Source organism: Anticarsia gemmatalis, chromosome 28, assembly GCF_050436995.1.
Source record: "Anticarsia gemmatalis isolate Benzon Research Colony breed Stoneville strain chromosome 28, ilAntGemm2 primary, whole genome shotgun sequence".
Taxonomy (NCBI): Eukaryota; Metazoa; Arthropoda; class Insecta; order Lepidoptera; family Erebidae; genus Anticarsia; species Anticarsia gemmatalis.
In genome coordinates this window covers 483,175-496,100 of record NC_134772.1, presented here as the reverse complement: position 1 = coordinate 496,100, position 12,926 = coordinate 483,175, and the positions used below count along the sequence as shown (strand labels likewise).

The window sequence follows — 12,926 nt, the reverse complement described above, 5'->3', positions numbered from 1 at the left end:
GGCTGATAATATTATCTATTCTTACAGGAGCCCTACGAGAAATGGCAGGTGTAATACAAGCAACAGTCACACTATCAGAAGCATTGTTAAGAGTCAAATGTACGAGAGGTGCCGTGTCCCCCGCGCAGCTGTGTGATGCAGTGTACGAGCTGGGATTCGAACCTACACTCATTAGTGTTGATAATGAGAGATATATTGGTATGGATACTTGAGTAACTACCTTAACTAGCTTTCCTAAAAACTACTTTAGTTCGTATATTCTTAAAATATGTGTTATATGCACAACAAAACTTTGAGTAAATATGTAAAAACTAGCCAAGTGCGAGTCAGTCACGCGCATGAAGGGTTCCGTACCATAATACGAAAAAATCTCGTCTTTTGCATGGGGACCCCTTTAATTTTTTATTATTTTTAATTCTTAAGTATTTGTTGTTATAGCGACAACGGAAATACATAATTTGTGAAAAATTTCAGCTTGCTAACTATCACGGTTTATGATATACAACCTGGAGACTGACAAACAGACAGACAGCGGAAACATAGTTATAGGATCCCGTTTTACCCTTTGGAACCCTCAATATTGCTCATTTAGTCGGCCTGGTTTAGTACAAAAATGTTCAATTACAAGAATTTAATTATGCATATGTATCGTTTGAATCACCGTATACGTAACATAGCCTGTATAATTTAATATTGTTCTTTTAATTTTATTGCAGAAGGCTCACCACAGAGTAAAAGCGAGGAAGGATCAGGAGATGGTATCAAACCACCTTCTCCCGTCAAGAGTAGAACACAAGCCAATGTAAGTCTAAACACATATCCCTTCTTCTCATCATGTGGTTAGTGGTCAACCTAGTGTCAAAGTTGTTCATGCCTAGCCTTTGACGTGGCTTAACGACTGTTATCTTAGTAGACAACAACCGGGACCGACTTTTTACGTGCCCTCGGAAGCACAGAAACACCCAGTTGGAATAACACTTTGCGGTCACCCATCTATGGAATGACCGCACCAAGGGTTGCTTAACCCACCGATCGAGGCGCTCATAGTCAGTTGTGCTCCCCGGTCGGAAAACGAACTGTGGGTTAGTAGGGTTGCTTACCCTTGCCGCGGTAATTCTAAAGTATTTGACCTGAGCGTCTCCGACCTAAACCACTGCGCCACGGATGCAGTATCTGTATGTTATGTATGTTACAGGGCACAGCATCACCGATCCCAGAGAGCGAGACGGCACGATGTACGCTAGAAGTCCGAGGAATGACGTGTGCTTCCTGCGTGGCCGCTATAGAGAAACATTGTGCTAAGTTGTATGGTGAGTTAGCTTTACAAAATAGAGGTATTTCTCGTTATTCAAAATGTTTGAAATATCAATTCGACCTAGTCCCAATAATTTTATGAATTATAGAATAATCTCTATCTCTATCCCTCCTCTCCCCTCCCCTCTCCATCTATAGAGTGGTAGCGAGGTCGGTATCGCTTGATCTCGGCTTCGGTTCTCGGGTCAGGCAAAGTACAATTGGTATTTTCTAATTTGTAGAAAAGTTTGGTAACGTCTCCGGTGTAAGACTATTATGTGGCTTGCCTTCTATTACGTGGGATCAACATTGTTAACGGTGAAATTTTTCATACCTCGGCCTATTTATTCGGGTAAAAAAAAACGTAATTTCAGGGAAACACAACACAAAAACAGCTTATGAATCAAATAATATTCCGTTGCAGGTGTCCACTCAATCCTAGTAGCGCTACTAGCAGCTAAAGCCGAAGTGCGGTACGAGCCGCGCAAGATCTCAGCACAGGACGTGGCTCATTCCATCACGGAGCTGGGCTTTCCTTCATCCGTCATCAGTGATTGTGACGGTAGCGGCCAGAAAGACGTCGTTGTTATGGTACGTGTAGTGTTTTAAGTCGAGGTCGTGGGCTCGATTACCACACGGAACTATGATTTTTACGATCCACAAATAATTGTTTCGGGTCTGGTTGTGCTTTGTATCCGTTGTTTGTTTGTTTGTAAAAGTCCCCGCGACACAAGAGCAATTCTTAGTGCGGGAGTTGTCTTTTTAAAAAGAGAAAGGAATGTACCGTAATTTTAAGTGATCATTCCCATAATTGTTCTTAAAAATTGGTTTAGACTGTGGGGTGATCTATGTAAGGCATTTGATTGCATAGATCATATTTTACCGTGCAATGGTAAGGTGCTTTAAAGGAGTAGCCCAAGGTATTGACTTCGCACCAATGCAAATATTATTTTCTATTTTATTATAGGTTCTTTCTATATTTAAATTGGCTAAATAATGTAGTATGATACAATAGTGAGGCGTTCTGAGGTAAAAGCTCAAGATTATTCTCGTACCGTAACTATTTTGAAACTATTTTAAATTGTATAAATCGTGAGATGTGGCACAATAGCTTCATATGCATTGATACATAGTACAATACAATGTAAAGCACAAAATCGTATGTTCCGTCTTTTCATTAAGGCATTTATTTACATAAATCATTTACTACCATACAATGACGACGCAATGTAAGAGAGTACCACAAGGTACTACTTTCGGTTCACTCAAAAATTCTTAAACCATATTTTATAAAATTATTTTTTTATTTGTTTATATGTGTGGACTCAAGGCCTAACCCCTCCCTGATTACGGGAGGAGACCCTAGCCCAGCAGTGGGACATTAATTGGTTAATATTAATTTATTTATGTGTATATTGTTTCAGATAAAAGGCATGACTTGCGCGTCGTGTGTCAACAAGATAGAGAAGAGTGTACTTAAACTAACTGGAGTCGTGTCGTGTACCGTAGCTCTTACTACTAGCAAGTGAGTTCTTAATCCTGCTTACAAATGTGACAGTTTGTATGTATGTTTGTTTGTTACTAGTCCCCAAATCGCAAGTGGCCAGTGGTGGGCTCAAGGCCTAACCCCTCCCTCATAACGGGAGGAGACCCTTGCCCAGCAGTGGGACATTGATGGTTTAAATTTATTTTATTTATTATGTTTGTTATTCTTTCTTGCTGAATTTCGGCATAGTTCTGTGGAGGAACGAGGTGATCATGTTCTGGAGGAACATGATCACACACAAAGGGAGGATCCTCCGAGCAGGCGAGGTGATCATGCCTGGTGGGCCTAGGCTGCCCAACTGTTGTAGTCGGGAACTTGTATATATAGTCAGTTGCAATGCAAACTTCGATAGCGCGATGCAGGACTTGTGACGTCACACTGCGCGTGGTGGTTGGTTGCGCGCTGGTCCCAGTAGATGTCGCTGCGTGTAGCGATCCGCTACAGTTCGACAGCAGCTATTTGTATGAATGCCTCTGTGGCGCAGTGGTTAAAGTCACAAGCCGCTGTCAAGTGTTCAAGATTTAGATTCCCAAATAAATACATTAATATATCGTCACAACCGTGTGAAAAACTATTTATATATTATATCTATATAATTATATTAATATGATTGTATGTACGTTTGTTCACAGAGGCAAAATAAAATACAACGCGGAACAGATAGGTCCTCGGACGATATGTGAAGCTATCGACAACCTCGGGTTCGAGTCCAGCGTCGTGACTCCACATAACAAAGGACAGACTAATTATTTAGAACATAAGTAAGTATGCATTACCTAAGGTCCAGCAACAGTCGCGTTCTCATGTCTCGGTCCCCTTGCCACTTTTACAAATTCTAGACATGAAAAATTACAACATGATGTAAAAAAGTGTCAAATACAATATTTTCGCGAAAAGTCAACTATTGAAAAAATTAAAACCCAAGATATCGACTGCGGTTTGTTTGTTAGTGCCATTAGAATTTAACAAAATTCTCTATAATTTGAATTTATGGATATAATTATGTTGTTGACATATTTTTATGTTTTGTTATTAATATAAGGTTTCGATTGAGTCTACCGTACCCCTTGACGAAATTATTAATATGAAAGATTCCTCTGCCTACACTTTCGGGTATAATAGGCATATGAATACTTCGTAAAATGTAGTGCCATCAAAAACATTCTGTAAAAAACCTCAAGTCTCGCGGCTCAGTCTCTCTGCCGTAAAAAGTTGTGTGATCTATGTAATACCAAGTCGATTAATCTGTTTACTCTCTACTTAAAGGACCTTCTGTCTTAAGTTATTACATAAGTATTATCATGCCAATATTAAAAATATTTTACGTTTAATTACGTTGCTAATTCAGGGTTCTTGTTTTATCCAAAACGAAATTATAGAGGGTCGAAAATAGCCTGAATTGCTTCGAGAAAAGATGGTATGGCCGTGGCGTACCACTTTGCTCGACTTAGTAATACGTCTTATTTTTGTCCACAGAGAAGAAATAAAAAAATGGCGGAACGCGTTCCTAATATCGCTGCTATTCGGGGGTCCGTGCATGATCGCCATGGCGTATTTCATGTCGGCGATGTCGGCGCAGCACAGCGCCGCCGACATGTGCTGCGTGCTGCCCGGACTCAGCCTCGAGAACCTGCTCATGTGGATCCTGGCCACGCCCGTGCAGGTGAGGAGAGGGGATATGAAGAGAGGGGGCTAGGATTATAAGTGTGGATAGGTAGTTAAGGACAGGGGTCAGGAAGGAAAGGAGGACGTCAGTAAGGTTGGGGGGTCAGTAAGACAGAGGGGGTCTGTGAGGTAGAGGGGTTCAGGGAGGTAGAGGGGTCGGTAAGGTAGAAGGGGGGTCATGATGTTGAGGAGGGGGGTTAGAAAGTGTAGGAGGGGGTGTAGTGAGTTAGAGGGGGGTGTAGTGAGTTAGAGGGGGTCGTTAAGTTACAGGGGATCGTTAAGTTAGAGGGGGTCAGTTAGTTAGAGGGGTCAGTTAGTTAGAGGGGTTCATTAAGTTAGCAGAGGTCGTCAAGTTAGAGGGGGTCATTCGTTTAGAGGGGGTCATTAAGTTAGAGGGGGACGTTAAGGTAGAGGGGGTCGTCAAGATAGAGAGGGTCGTTAAGTTAGAGGGGGTAGTCAAGATAAAGGGGGTCATTTATATAGAGGGGGTCGTCAAGTTAGATGGGGTCGTTGATATAGAGGGGGTCGTTAAGTTAGAGGGGGTCCTAGAGAATCTGCTCACGTAAATACTGGCCACGCTTGTGCAGGTGAGAGAGTAGGGGAATCGTAGTATGAAAGTAAGCCGAAGCATCAGTCTAGTCTTTCTTCCAACTATGTTGGAGTCGGCTTCCAGTCTCACCGGATGCAGCTGAATACCAGTATTGTACATGCAGCGACTGTCTATCTGACCTCCACAACACAGTTACCTGGGTTATAACACGATACCCCTCGATAAGACTGGTTGTCAGTCCGAAAATAGACCTTTAAGTGACCACATTGATCGTATTTTTGATTAAAGTAGTGATTAAGTTAATTTTGTTGACAGTTCATCGGCGGCTGGCATTTCTACAAGCAAGCGTACAAAGCGCTAAGTCATGGTACTTCAAATATGGACGTGCTAATCTCTATGACTACTACTATCAGGTAAATTTAATATAAACTGTAATTATAACTGTATTGTTAATTATTTTTTTATTTTAACTCCTGCACTAAGAATTGCTCTCGCGTCGTTCGGACTTTTAAAACCAGACCCGAAACAACTAATTGTGTATCACACAAATAACTGAGAGAAATGAATCTTCAAAGATAATGTCCTTCAAGCTGATATTTGATAGCCAGTCTCATTGAAACTAGTCAATTGTCCAGGACTTTCTTTATAGTGTCCAAGTGTATGCTCAACTAGTTTTTGCCCGCGACATTGTCGACGTGGTTTGTGACTTAGGACAGAATATTAATACAAACTTGTGTCCGTTGTTTGTATCTTTGCTAAAGTCTCCGCGGCAGCAATTCTTAGCGCGGGCATTGTCAAAAAAAAAGAAGAAACTGCTTTAATTTGATTCCTCTTGTTATAGTTACGCCTACTCCCTAGCTGTGGTGATAGCAGCGATGGCGACGCAGCAGAACACAAGTCCAGTGACGTTCTTCGACACGCCGCCCATGTTGCTAGTGTTTGTGTCGCTCGGCAGGTGGCTCGAACACATCGCCAAGGTAAATTACTTGCAAAGGACTGACTCAAGAAAAATCACTTGTGTCTAGGTCACTATAAGGTCAGGTTGAAGGTCACTGTGAGGTCGAGGTCATGTTATAGACATTTACGTCAAGGTCACGTTAAAGTCACCATCCAATCAGGACCATAAAAGGTCGCTAAGATGTCCCAACTCATTTTGACATGTCATGTCAGGTATAATAGCATTTATACATTTTGTAACATCTATACTAATATAATAAAGCTGAAGAGTTTGTTTGTTTGTTTGTTTGTTTGAACGCGCTAATCTCAGGAAAAACTGATCCGATTTGAAAAATTCTTTCAGTGTTAGATAGCCCATTTATCGAGGAAGGTTATAGGCTATATAACATCACGCTACGACCAATAGGAGCGGAGTAGCAACGAGAAATGTTACAAAAACGGGAAAAATTATGACGCATTCTCTCTTATGTGACGCAAGCGAGGTTGCGCGGGTCAGCTAGTAATTCCATATGTTGGAGTCAGCTTCCAGTCTCGCCGGATGCAGCTGAATACCAGTTTTTTACATGAAGCGACTGTCTATCTGACCTCCACAACACAGTTACCTGGGTTTATAACACGATACTAAGTAAGACTGGTTGTCAGACTTTCAGGCTTCTGACTACTGTTAACGACTGTCAAATATCTTTGAAAATGACAGCCGGGACCTACAATTTAACGTGCCTTCCGAAACACGGAGGAACACAGTATGTATGACACCTGTAATTTAAAATAATGCCGTATTTTGTCCTCAGGGTAAAACATCGGAAGCGTTATCAAAACTCTTATCTTTGAAGCCAACGGAAGCCGTTTTAGTCACATTAGACGAGAATGGACAGCCGATCAGTGAAAAGAGTATACCAGTAGATCTCGTGGAACGAGGGGATATGCTTAAGGTATGTGAAATTTGGAAGTTCGCCAACTTTTGATTTTATTTCTTTCAAAAAAGACAACTCCTGCACTAAGAATTGCTCTTGTGTCGCGAATACTTTTGCAAATATACAAACAATGGACACAAAACAACCAGACACGAAACATTTATGTGTGGATCGCCTCCGTGGCGTAGTGGTTTAAGTCACCACGCCGATAACATTGCGTCGGGTCATGGGCTCGATTTTCACATGGAACAATTATTTGTGTGATCCACAAATAATTGTTTCGGGTCTGGTTGTACTTTGTGTTCGTTGTTTGTATGTTTGTAAAAGTCCCCGCGACACAAGAGCAGTTCTTAGTGCGGGAGTTGTCTTTTAAAAAGAAATAAATTATGGAGAAATTTTAATATGCACATAAGTTTCTCTGTACTAATCTACATGATTATTTCAGGTGGTGCCCGGAGCCAAGATCCCGGTAGACGGTAAAGTGGTGTACGGTCAGAGCACATGTGACGAATCTCTCATCACTGGGGAGTCCATGCCCGTTGCTAAGAAAAAAGGTAAGATTACTAACAATATTCTCTTAAACTCTAGGCTTAGTTAACAACAGCCGGATCGATCTCTGAAGTTAAGCTATGCTTGCTGAGGTTGTTTTGTGGATGGGTGACCATTCTATCTTTTCCTTCCATTATACATGTCGAGTTCCTCCGTGTTTCGTTATGTTAAATTGTGGGACCCGGCTGTCATTTTCTAAGATCTTTGACAGTCGAGGCGCCCATAGCCAGTTGCGCTCACCGGTCGGTAAATCGGTAATCTGTGGTTCAAGCAAACCTTCGAGCGGTCATTCCATAGATGGGTGACCGCATAGTGGTATTTCTACTGGGCGTCTCCGTGCTTCGGAGGGCACGTAAAAAGTCGGTCCCGGTTGATGTCAATTAAGGTTAACATTCGTTAAGCCACGTCAAAGGCTTTCGGGCGACTGGAACAACTTTGACACTAGGTTGACCACTAACCATACGATAAATAAACAAACACGTTATACTTAAATGCGATTGAGAATTAAAGGTATGATGATAAAATAATGTTCGACCCCCAGTAAGTACAAGTGGCTCAGTGCCAGTGGTGATAGCAGCAACTGGCTATGGGCGCCACATGTTGTAGTAGTTTTTTAACTAAAATAGGTTTATAGTGTGTTTATGATTAAGAGTTTACAGTATAACGTGTGTGTTTCCCCTAGACTCGGTAGTAATAGGCGGCAGCATCAACCAGCACGGCGCGCTGATCGTGCGCGCCACGCACACGGGCGAGGCCTCCACGCTGGCGCAGATCGTGCGCCTCGTGGAGGACGCGCAGGCCAGCAAGGCGCCCGTGCAGAGGCTGGCGGATACCATCGCGGGGTGAGTCCACAGAGAAACACAGATTCATATTTATATCTATACTAATATTATAAAGCTGAAGAGTTTGTTTGATTGAACGTGTTATTCTCAGGAACTACGGGTCTAATTTGAAAAATTCTTTCAATGTTAGATAGTCCATTTATCGAGGACGGCTATAGGCTATATATTATCACGCTACGACTAATAGGAGTAGAATAGCAGTAAAAAATGTTACAAAACCGGGGAAAAATTATGACCCAATCTCTCTTATGTGTCGCAAGCCAAATTGCGCGGGTCAGCTAGTTGTTAATAATTATGTATGTATATCATCTTATATATATAAAATTTTCGTATCACAATGTCCCGTACTCATCCGAAACGGCTCCACCGATTCTTTTGAAATTTTGTGAGCATATTGAGTAGGTCTGAGAATCGGCCAACATCTATTTTGTGGGAATCGGACCCACGACCTCCCGACACAATGGTAGCGGCGTGGCGACCTAAACCACTGCGCCACGGAGGCAGTCAAAAAAAGTAGGCAGGCGTAAATGTTAACGCCGTGAGGAGACGCCCTAGAAAGACATACACAGATCATATCGGTGATGTCTTGCAGAAAGTTCAGGTGGTAATCGTAACCGGCGGTCCTGTATGACAGCATGTATGTATGTGAATGAAGCAAAGGAAGTTTGTAAGGATCATACCAAGTGACGTTCTTTAGTCTCTTCCTACCCCTATGGGGAAAAGGCGTGATCTCATATAATTATATTTGTTAAAATAGTTTATTTATTATGTATTTTGTTTCAGTTATTTCGTCCCGCTGGTAGTGTTCCTATCGGTGCTGACCCTGGTGTGCTGGATCATCAGTGGAGCGCTAGATATTAACAGAATAAAGAGTATTACTCCAGTAAGTATACCCATATATTAATAATAACTACAGCAATCTTTCTTTATAACGTCATGATTTCAAAATAAAGGTTAACTTGCGCGCGGTCAGTAGTGTGTGTAACTGTCACGTAGAGTTTTTGGGTTCGAATTCCAGCGGAGGTAAGGAGGAGGGTTTTAACCCTTTGACCGCCACGATAGGCTTTACTCGACAAATTAGAACGTGCTCACGACGCTATATTTTTGTCGACATTTGCCGACGAAAGCGTCGTGAACACTTTCTGATATGTAGAGTATAGCCTACCGTGGCGGTCAAAGGGTTAAACTTACTTCCATGCACCAGATTGTTGGTAAAAACGGTAGGTTTTTTTAATAAGCACACAATACCCCGAAATTTTCTACCTAGATAACTTAGGTATCTGACAGAGTTCTTTTTCTTCAGCATCAAAAAAGTTGGGTTGATTCTAGGTTTTTCTGTCATAAAATGATTACTTAATAATAAAAATATAGGTACATACATATTAGAATATTGATATATTCTAATATGTATGTACATGTGTATAGAAGTTGTGATCAACTTCTACACTGAAATCAACCAAGGCAGCCAGTTTAATAGAAATTACTAAAAAAGCTTTTCCGAAATGTAAGAAAATATATGACTATTTAAAATACTTTGTACGAAGTTTACGCGATAAAGAATATTTTTAATTTGTGTACGTTTGTGTTGTTCACAGGAAATATACTTGAACGGTGACTACTCAGACTGGGAGCTGATCATCCAGACTGCCTTCCACTTCGCTCTCTCTGTCCTGGCCATAGCCTGCCCTTGTGCTTTAGGTAATATCACTACATAATATAAAGCAAAGTCGCGTCTGTCCCTATGTCTGTATGTATGTATGCTTGAATCTTTAAAATGATTCAAGAAGAAGGTTTATGTCTTAAGGAATCTTTTTGTAAAATAACTGTTAAACCGGGCGAAGCCTGGGTGGGCCGCTAGTATCATATAAATACATATACGTCATCATACGGTTTGACTGTCTGACCGACTGACGGACCATCTGACCGGCGAGCATGAGGTCCTCTTAGAACTAGGTTTTTAAACTAACTTTGTGAAGAGATTTGCCAGGGTAAAAAGTATCCTATATGTTAAACTAGGTTATAAGCTATCAATGTACCGAATTTCATAAACATCTGTCTTTTTATTTATCGTGAAGTAGTTACAAACATACATACATTCATCCATGCTTACAAAATTTCGCATTTAGTAGGATAGTAGGATGTATTTATTTATCATTTATTTTTCTTAGGTCTGGCAACACCAACAGCGGTGATGGTAGCAACCGGAGTGGGAGCACATATGGGACTACTCATCAAGGGAGCTGAACCTTTGGAGAACGCACACAAGGTATGGAAATGGATGGGTCACCAAATGATTATATTTTTATTTTACATTTAGTGAAATATTCTAGACGAACTTAGACTCCTGTTACATGATGAATCCGGTCTTATATATTGATTACGAGGCACCCATAACCAGTTGCGCTTACCGGTCGGTAAATGATCTGTGGGTTAAGCAAACCTTGGCGCGGTCATTCCATAGATGGGTGACCGCATAGTAGTATTTGAATTAGGCGTCTCCGTGCCTCAGAGGGCACGTAAAAAGTCGGTCCCGGTTGTTGTCTATTAAGATAACAGTCGTTAAGCCGCGTCAAAGGCCTTGGGGCTAGAACAACTTCGACACTAGGTTGGCCACTAACCATACGATAAGAAGAAGACTATAAATAAGAAAATACCAATAGCACTTTGATAACGGGACTTGAAACTGAGACCTCATAAGTCAAACGTTTATAAGAAATATACTAATATAATTATGTTCTTTTCAGGTTAAAACAGTAATATTCGACAAGACCGGCACTATAACTCGTGGTAGCGCGACCGTCGCCAACTTATCTCTGCTGACCCCGTCAGCCACTTCACTGCGCGATGTTCTCGCTTGTCTGTTGACAGCTGAACTTAATTCTGAACATCCTGTAGCCGCCGGTGAGTTAACTTGAGGATATTTGATTTTAAGGTTAAAGGTGTAATCTTGCCAAATGATGTAATGTTGCCAATGTGATGCAACATTGTCAATATGATACAACATTGCCAATATGATGCATAATTGCCATTATGATGCAACATTGCCATCATCATACAACATTGCCAAAATAATATAACATTGCCAATATTATGCAACATTGCCTAAATAATACAACATTGCCAATATGATGCAACATTGCCATCATCATACAACATTGCCATTATGATACAACATTGCCAATATGATGCAACATTGCCATCATCATACAACATTGCCATTATGATACAACATTGCCAATATGATGCAACATTGCCATCATCATACAACATTGCCATTATGATACAACATTGCCAATATGATGCAACATTGCCATCATCATACAACATTGCCATTATGATACAACATTGCCAATATGATGCAACATTGCCATCATCATACAACATTGCCATTATGATACAACATTGCCAATATGATGCAACATTGCCATCATCATACAACATTGCCAATATGATGTAACATTGCCATCATCATACAACATTGCCATTATGATACAACATTGCCAATATGATGCAACATTGCCATCATCATACAACATTGCCATTATGATACAACATTGCCAATATGATGCAACATTGCCATCATCATACAACATTGCCAATATGATGCAACATTGCCATCATCATACAACATTGCCATTATGATACAACATTGCCAATATGATGCAACATTGCCATCATCATACAACATTGCCAATATGATGCAACATTGCCATCATCATACAACATTGCCAATATGATGCAACATTGCCATCATCATACAACATTGCCAATATGATGCAACATTGCCATCATCATACAACATTGCCAATATGATGCAACATTGCCATCATCATACAACATTACCAAAATAATACAACATTGCCATCATCATACAACATTACCAAAATAATACTACATTGCCAATATGATGCAACATTGCCATCATCAGCTCAGCTATCATGGAAGAGTCACCAGAAATATTATTATAAATAAAAAATTGTAACTTTAGTTTAGCATAGTTTTTAAGAAAATAAACATTATTTTATGTTATTTTTTTTGTTATCATACAACATTGCCAAAATAATACAATATTGCCTCTAAAATTTGTCCAACAGCAATAGTGAACTGGTGTAGCTCAGCCCTGGGTGGCAGTAGCGGGTACCAGTGTGTGTCGTTCGTGGCCGCGCCGGGCTGCGGGCTCCGGGCCAGGTGTAAGAGAACACACGCGCCACCCAGTAACGACCAGCTGGATAATGCGCTTAATCAGGCCAGGTGAGTCATGTACCATGAAATATATATAACTCAAAGGTGACTGACTGACTTACAGGTTTCTGAGTTTATCTATTCAATAGCCTTTGACTGCCTCCGTGGCGCAGTGGTTTAGGTCGCCACGCCGATACCACTGCAACGGGAGGTTGTGGATTCGATTCCCACATGGAGCAATTATTTGTGCGATCCACAAATAATTGTTTCGGCTCTGGTTGTGCTTTGCGTCCGTTGTTTGTATGTTTGTAAAAGTCCCCGCGACTCAAGAGCAATTCTTAGTGCGAAAAAAAAGCGTTAAAACTCATGTAAAAAAACGATGTTGAATAGATAAACTAAGATTAAATATACCTAAGAAACCAGGGGAT

At 40.9% G+C, this 12,926-nt stretch overlaps 1 protein-coding gene across 4 annotated transcripts in view; it reads left to right on the top strand.

Moving 5' to 3' along the window:
• Window positions 1-12,926, top strand: part of ATP7 (copper-transporting ATPase 1) — a 68,471-nt gene that overhangs the window by 45,129 nt on the left and 10,416 nt on the right. For all 4 annotated transcript variants that reach the window (XM_076132741.1, XM_076132739.1, XM_076132742.1 and 1 more), the window contains 17 exons: window positions 28-198; window positions 717-802; window positions 1,196-1,310; window positions 1,718-1,884; window positions 2,718-2,818; window positions 3,472-3,600; window positions 4,316-4,502; window positions 5,370-5,467; window positions 5,896-6,031; window positions 6,803-6,943; window positions 7,371-7,479; window positions 8,157-8,316; window positions 9,100-9,199; window positions 9,912-10,014; window positions 10,485-10,582; window positions 11,061-11,217; window positions 12,411-12,567. In XM_076132741.1, coding sequence (XP_075988856.1) covers window positions 28-198; window positions 717-802; window positions 1,196-1,310; window positions 1,718-1,884; window positions 2,718-2,818; window positions 3,472-3,600; window positions 4,316-4,502; window positions 5,370-5,467; window positions 5,896-6,031; window positions 6,803-6,943; window positions 7,371-7,479; window positions 8,157-8,316; window positions 9,100-9,199; window positions 9,912-10,014; window positions 10,485-10,582; window positions 11,061-11,217; window positions 12,411-12,567 — 2,215 coding nt within the window. The remainder of the gene's footprint in view (window positions 1-27; window positions 199-716; window positions 803-1,195; window positions 1,311-1,717; window positions 1,885-2,717; window positions 2,819-3,471; window positions 3,601-4,315; window positions 4,503-5,369; window positions 5,468-5,895; window positions 6,032-6,802; window positions 6,944-7,370; window positions 7,480-8,156; window positions 8,317-9,099; window positions 9,200-9,911; window positions 10,015-10,484; window positions 10,583-11,060; window positions 11,218-12,410; window positions 12,568-12,926) is intronic.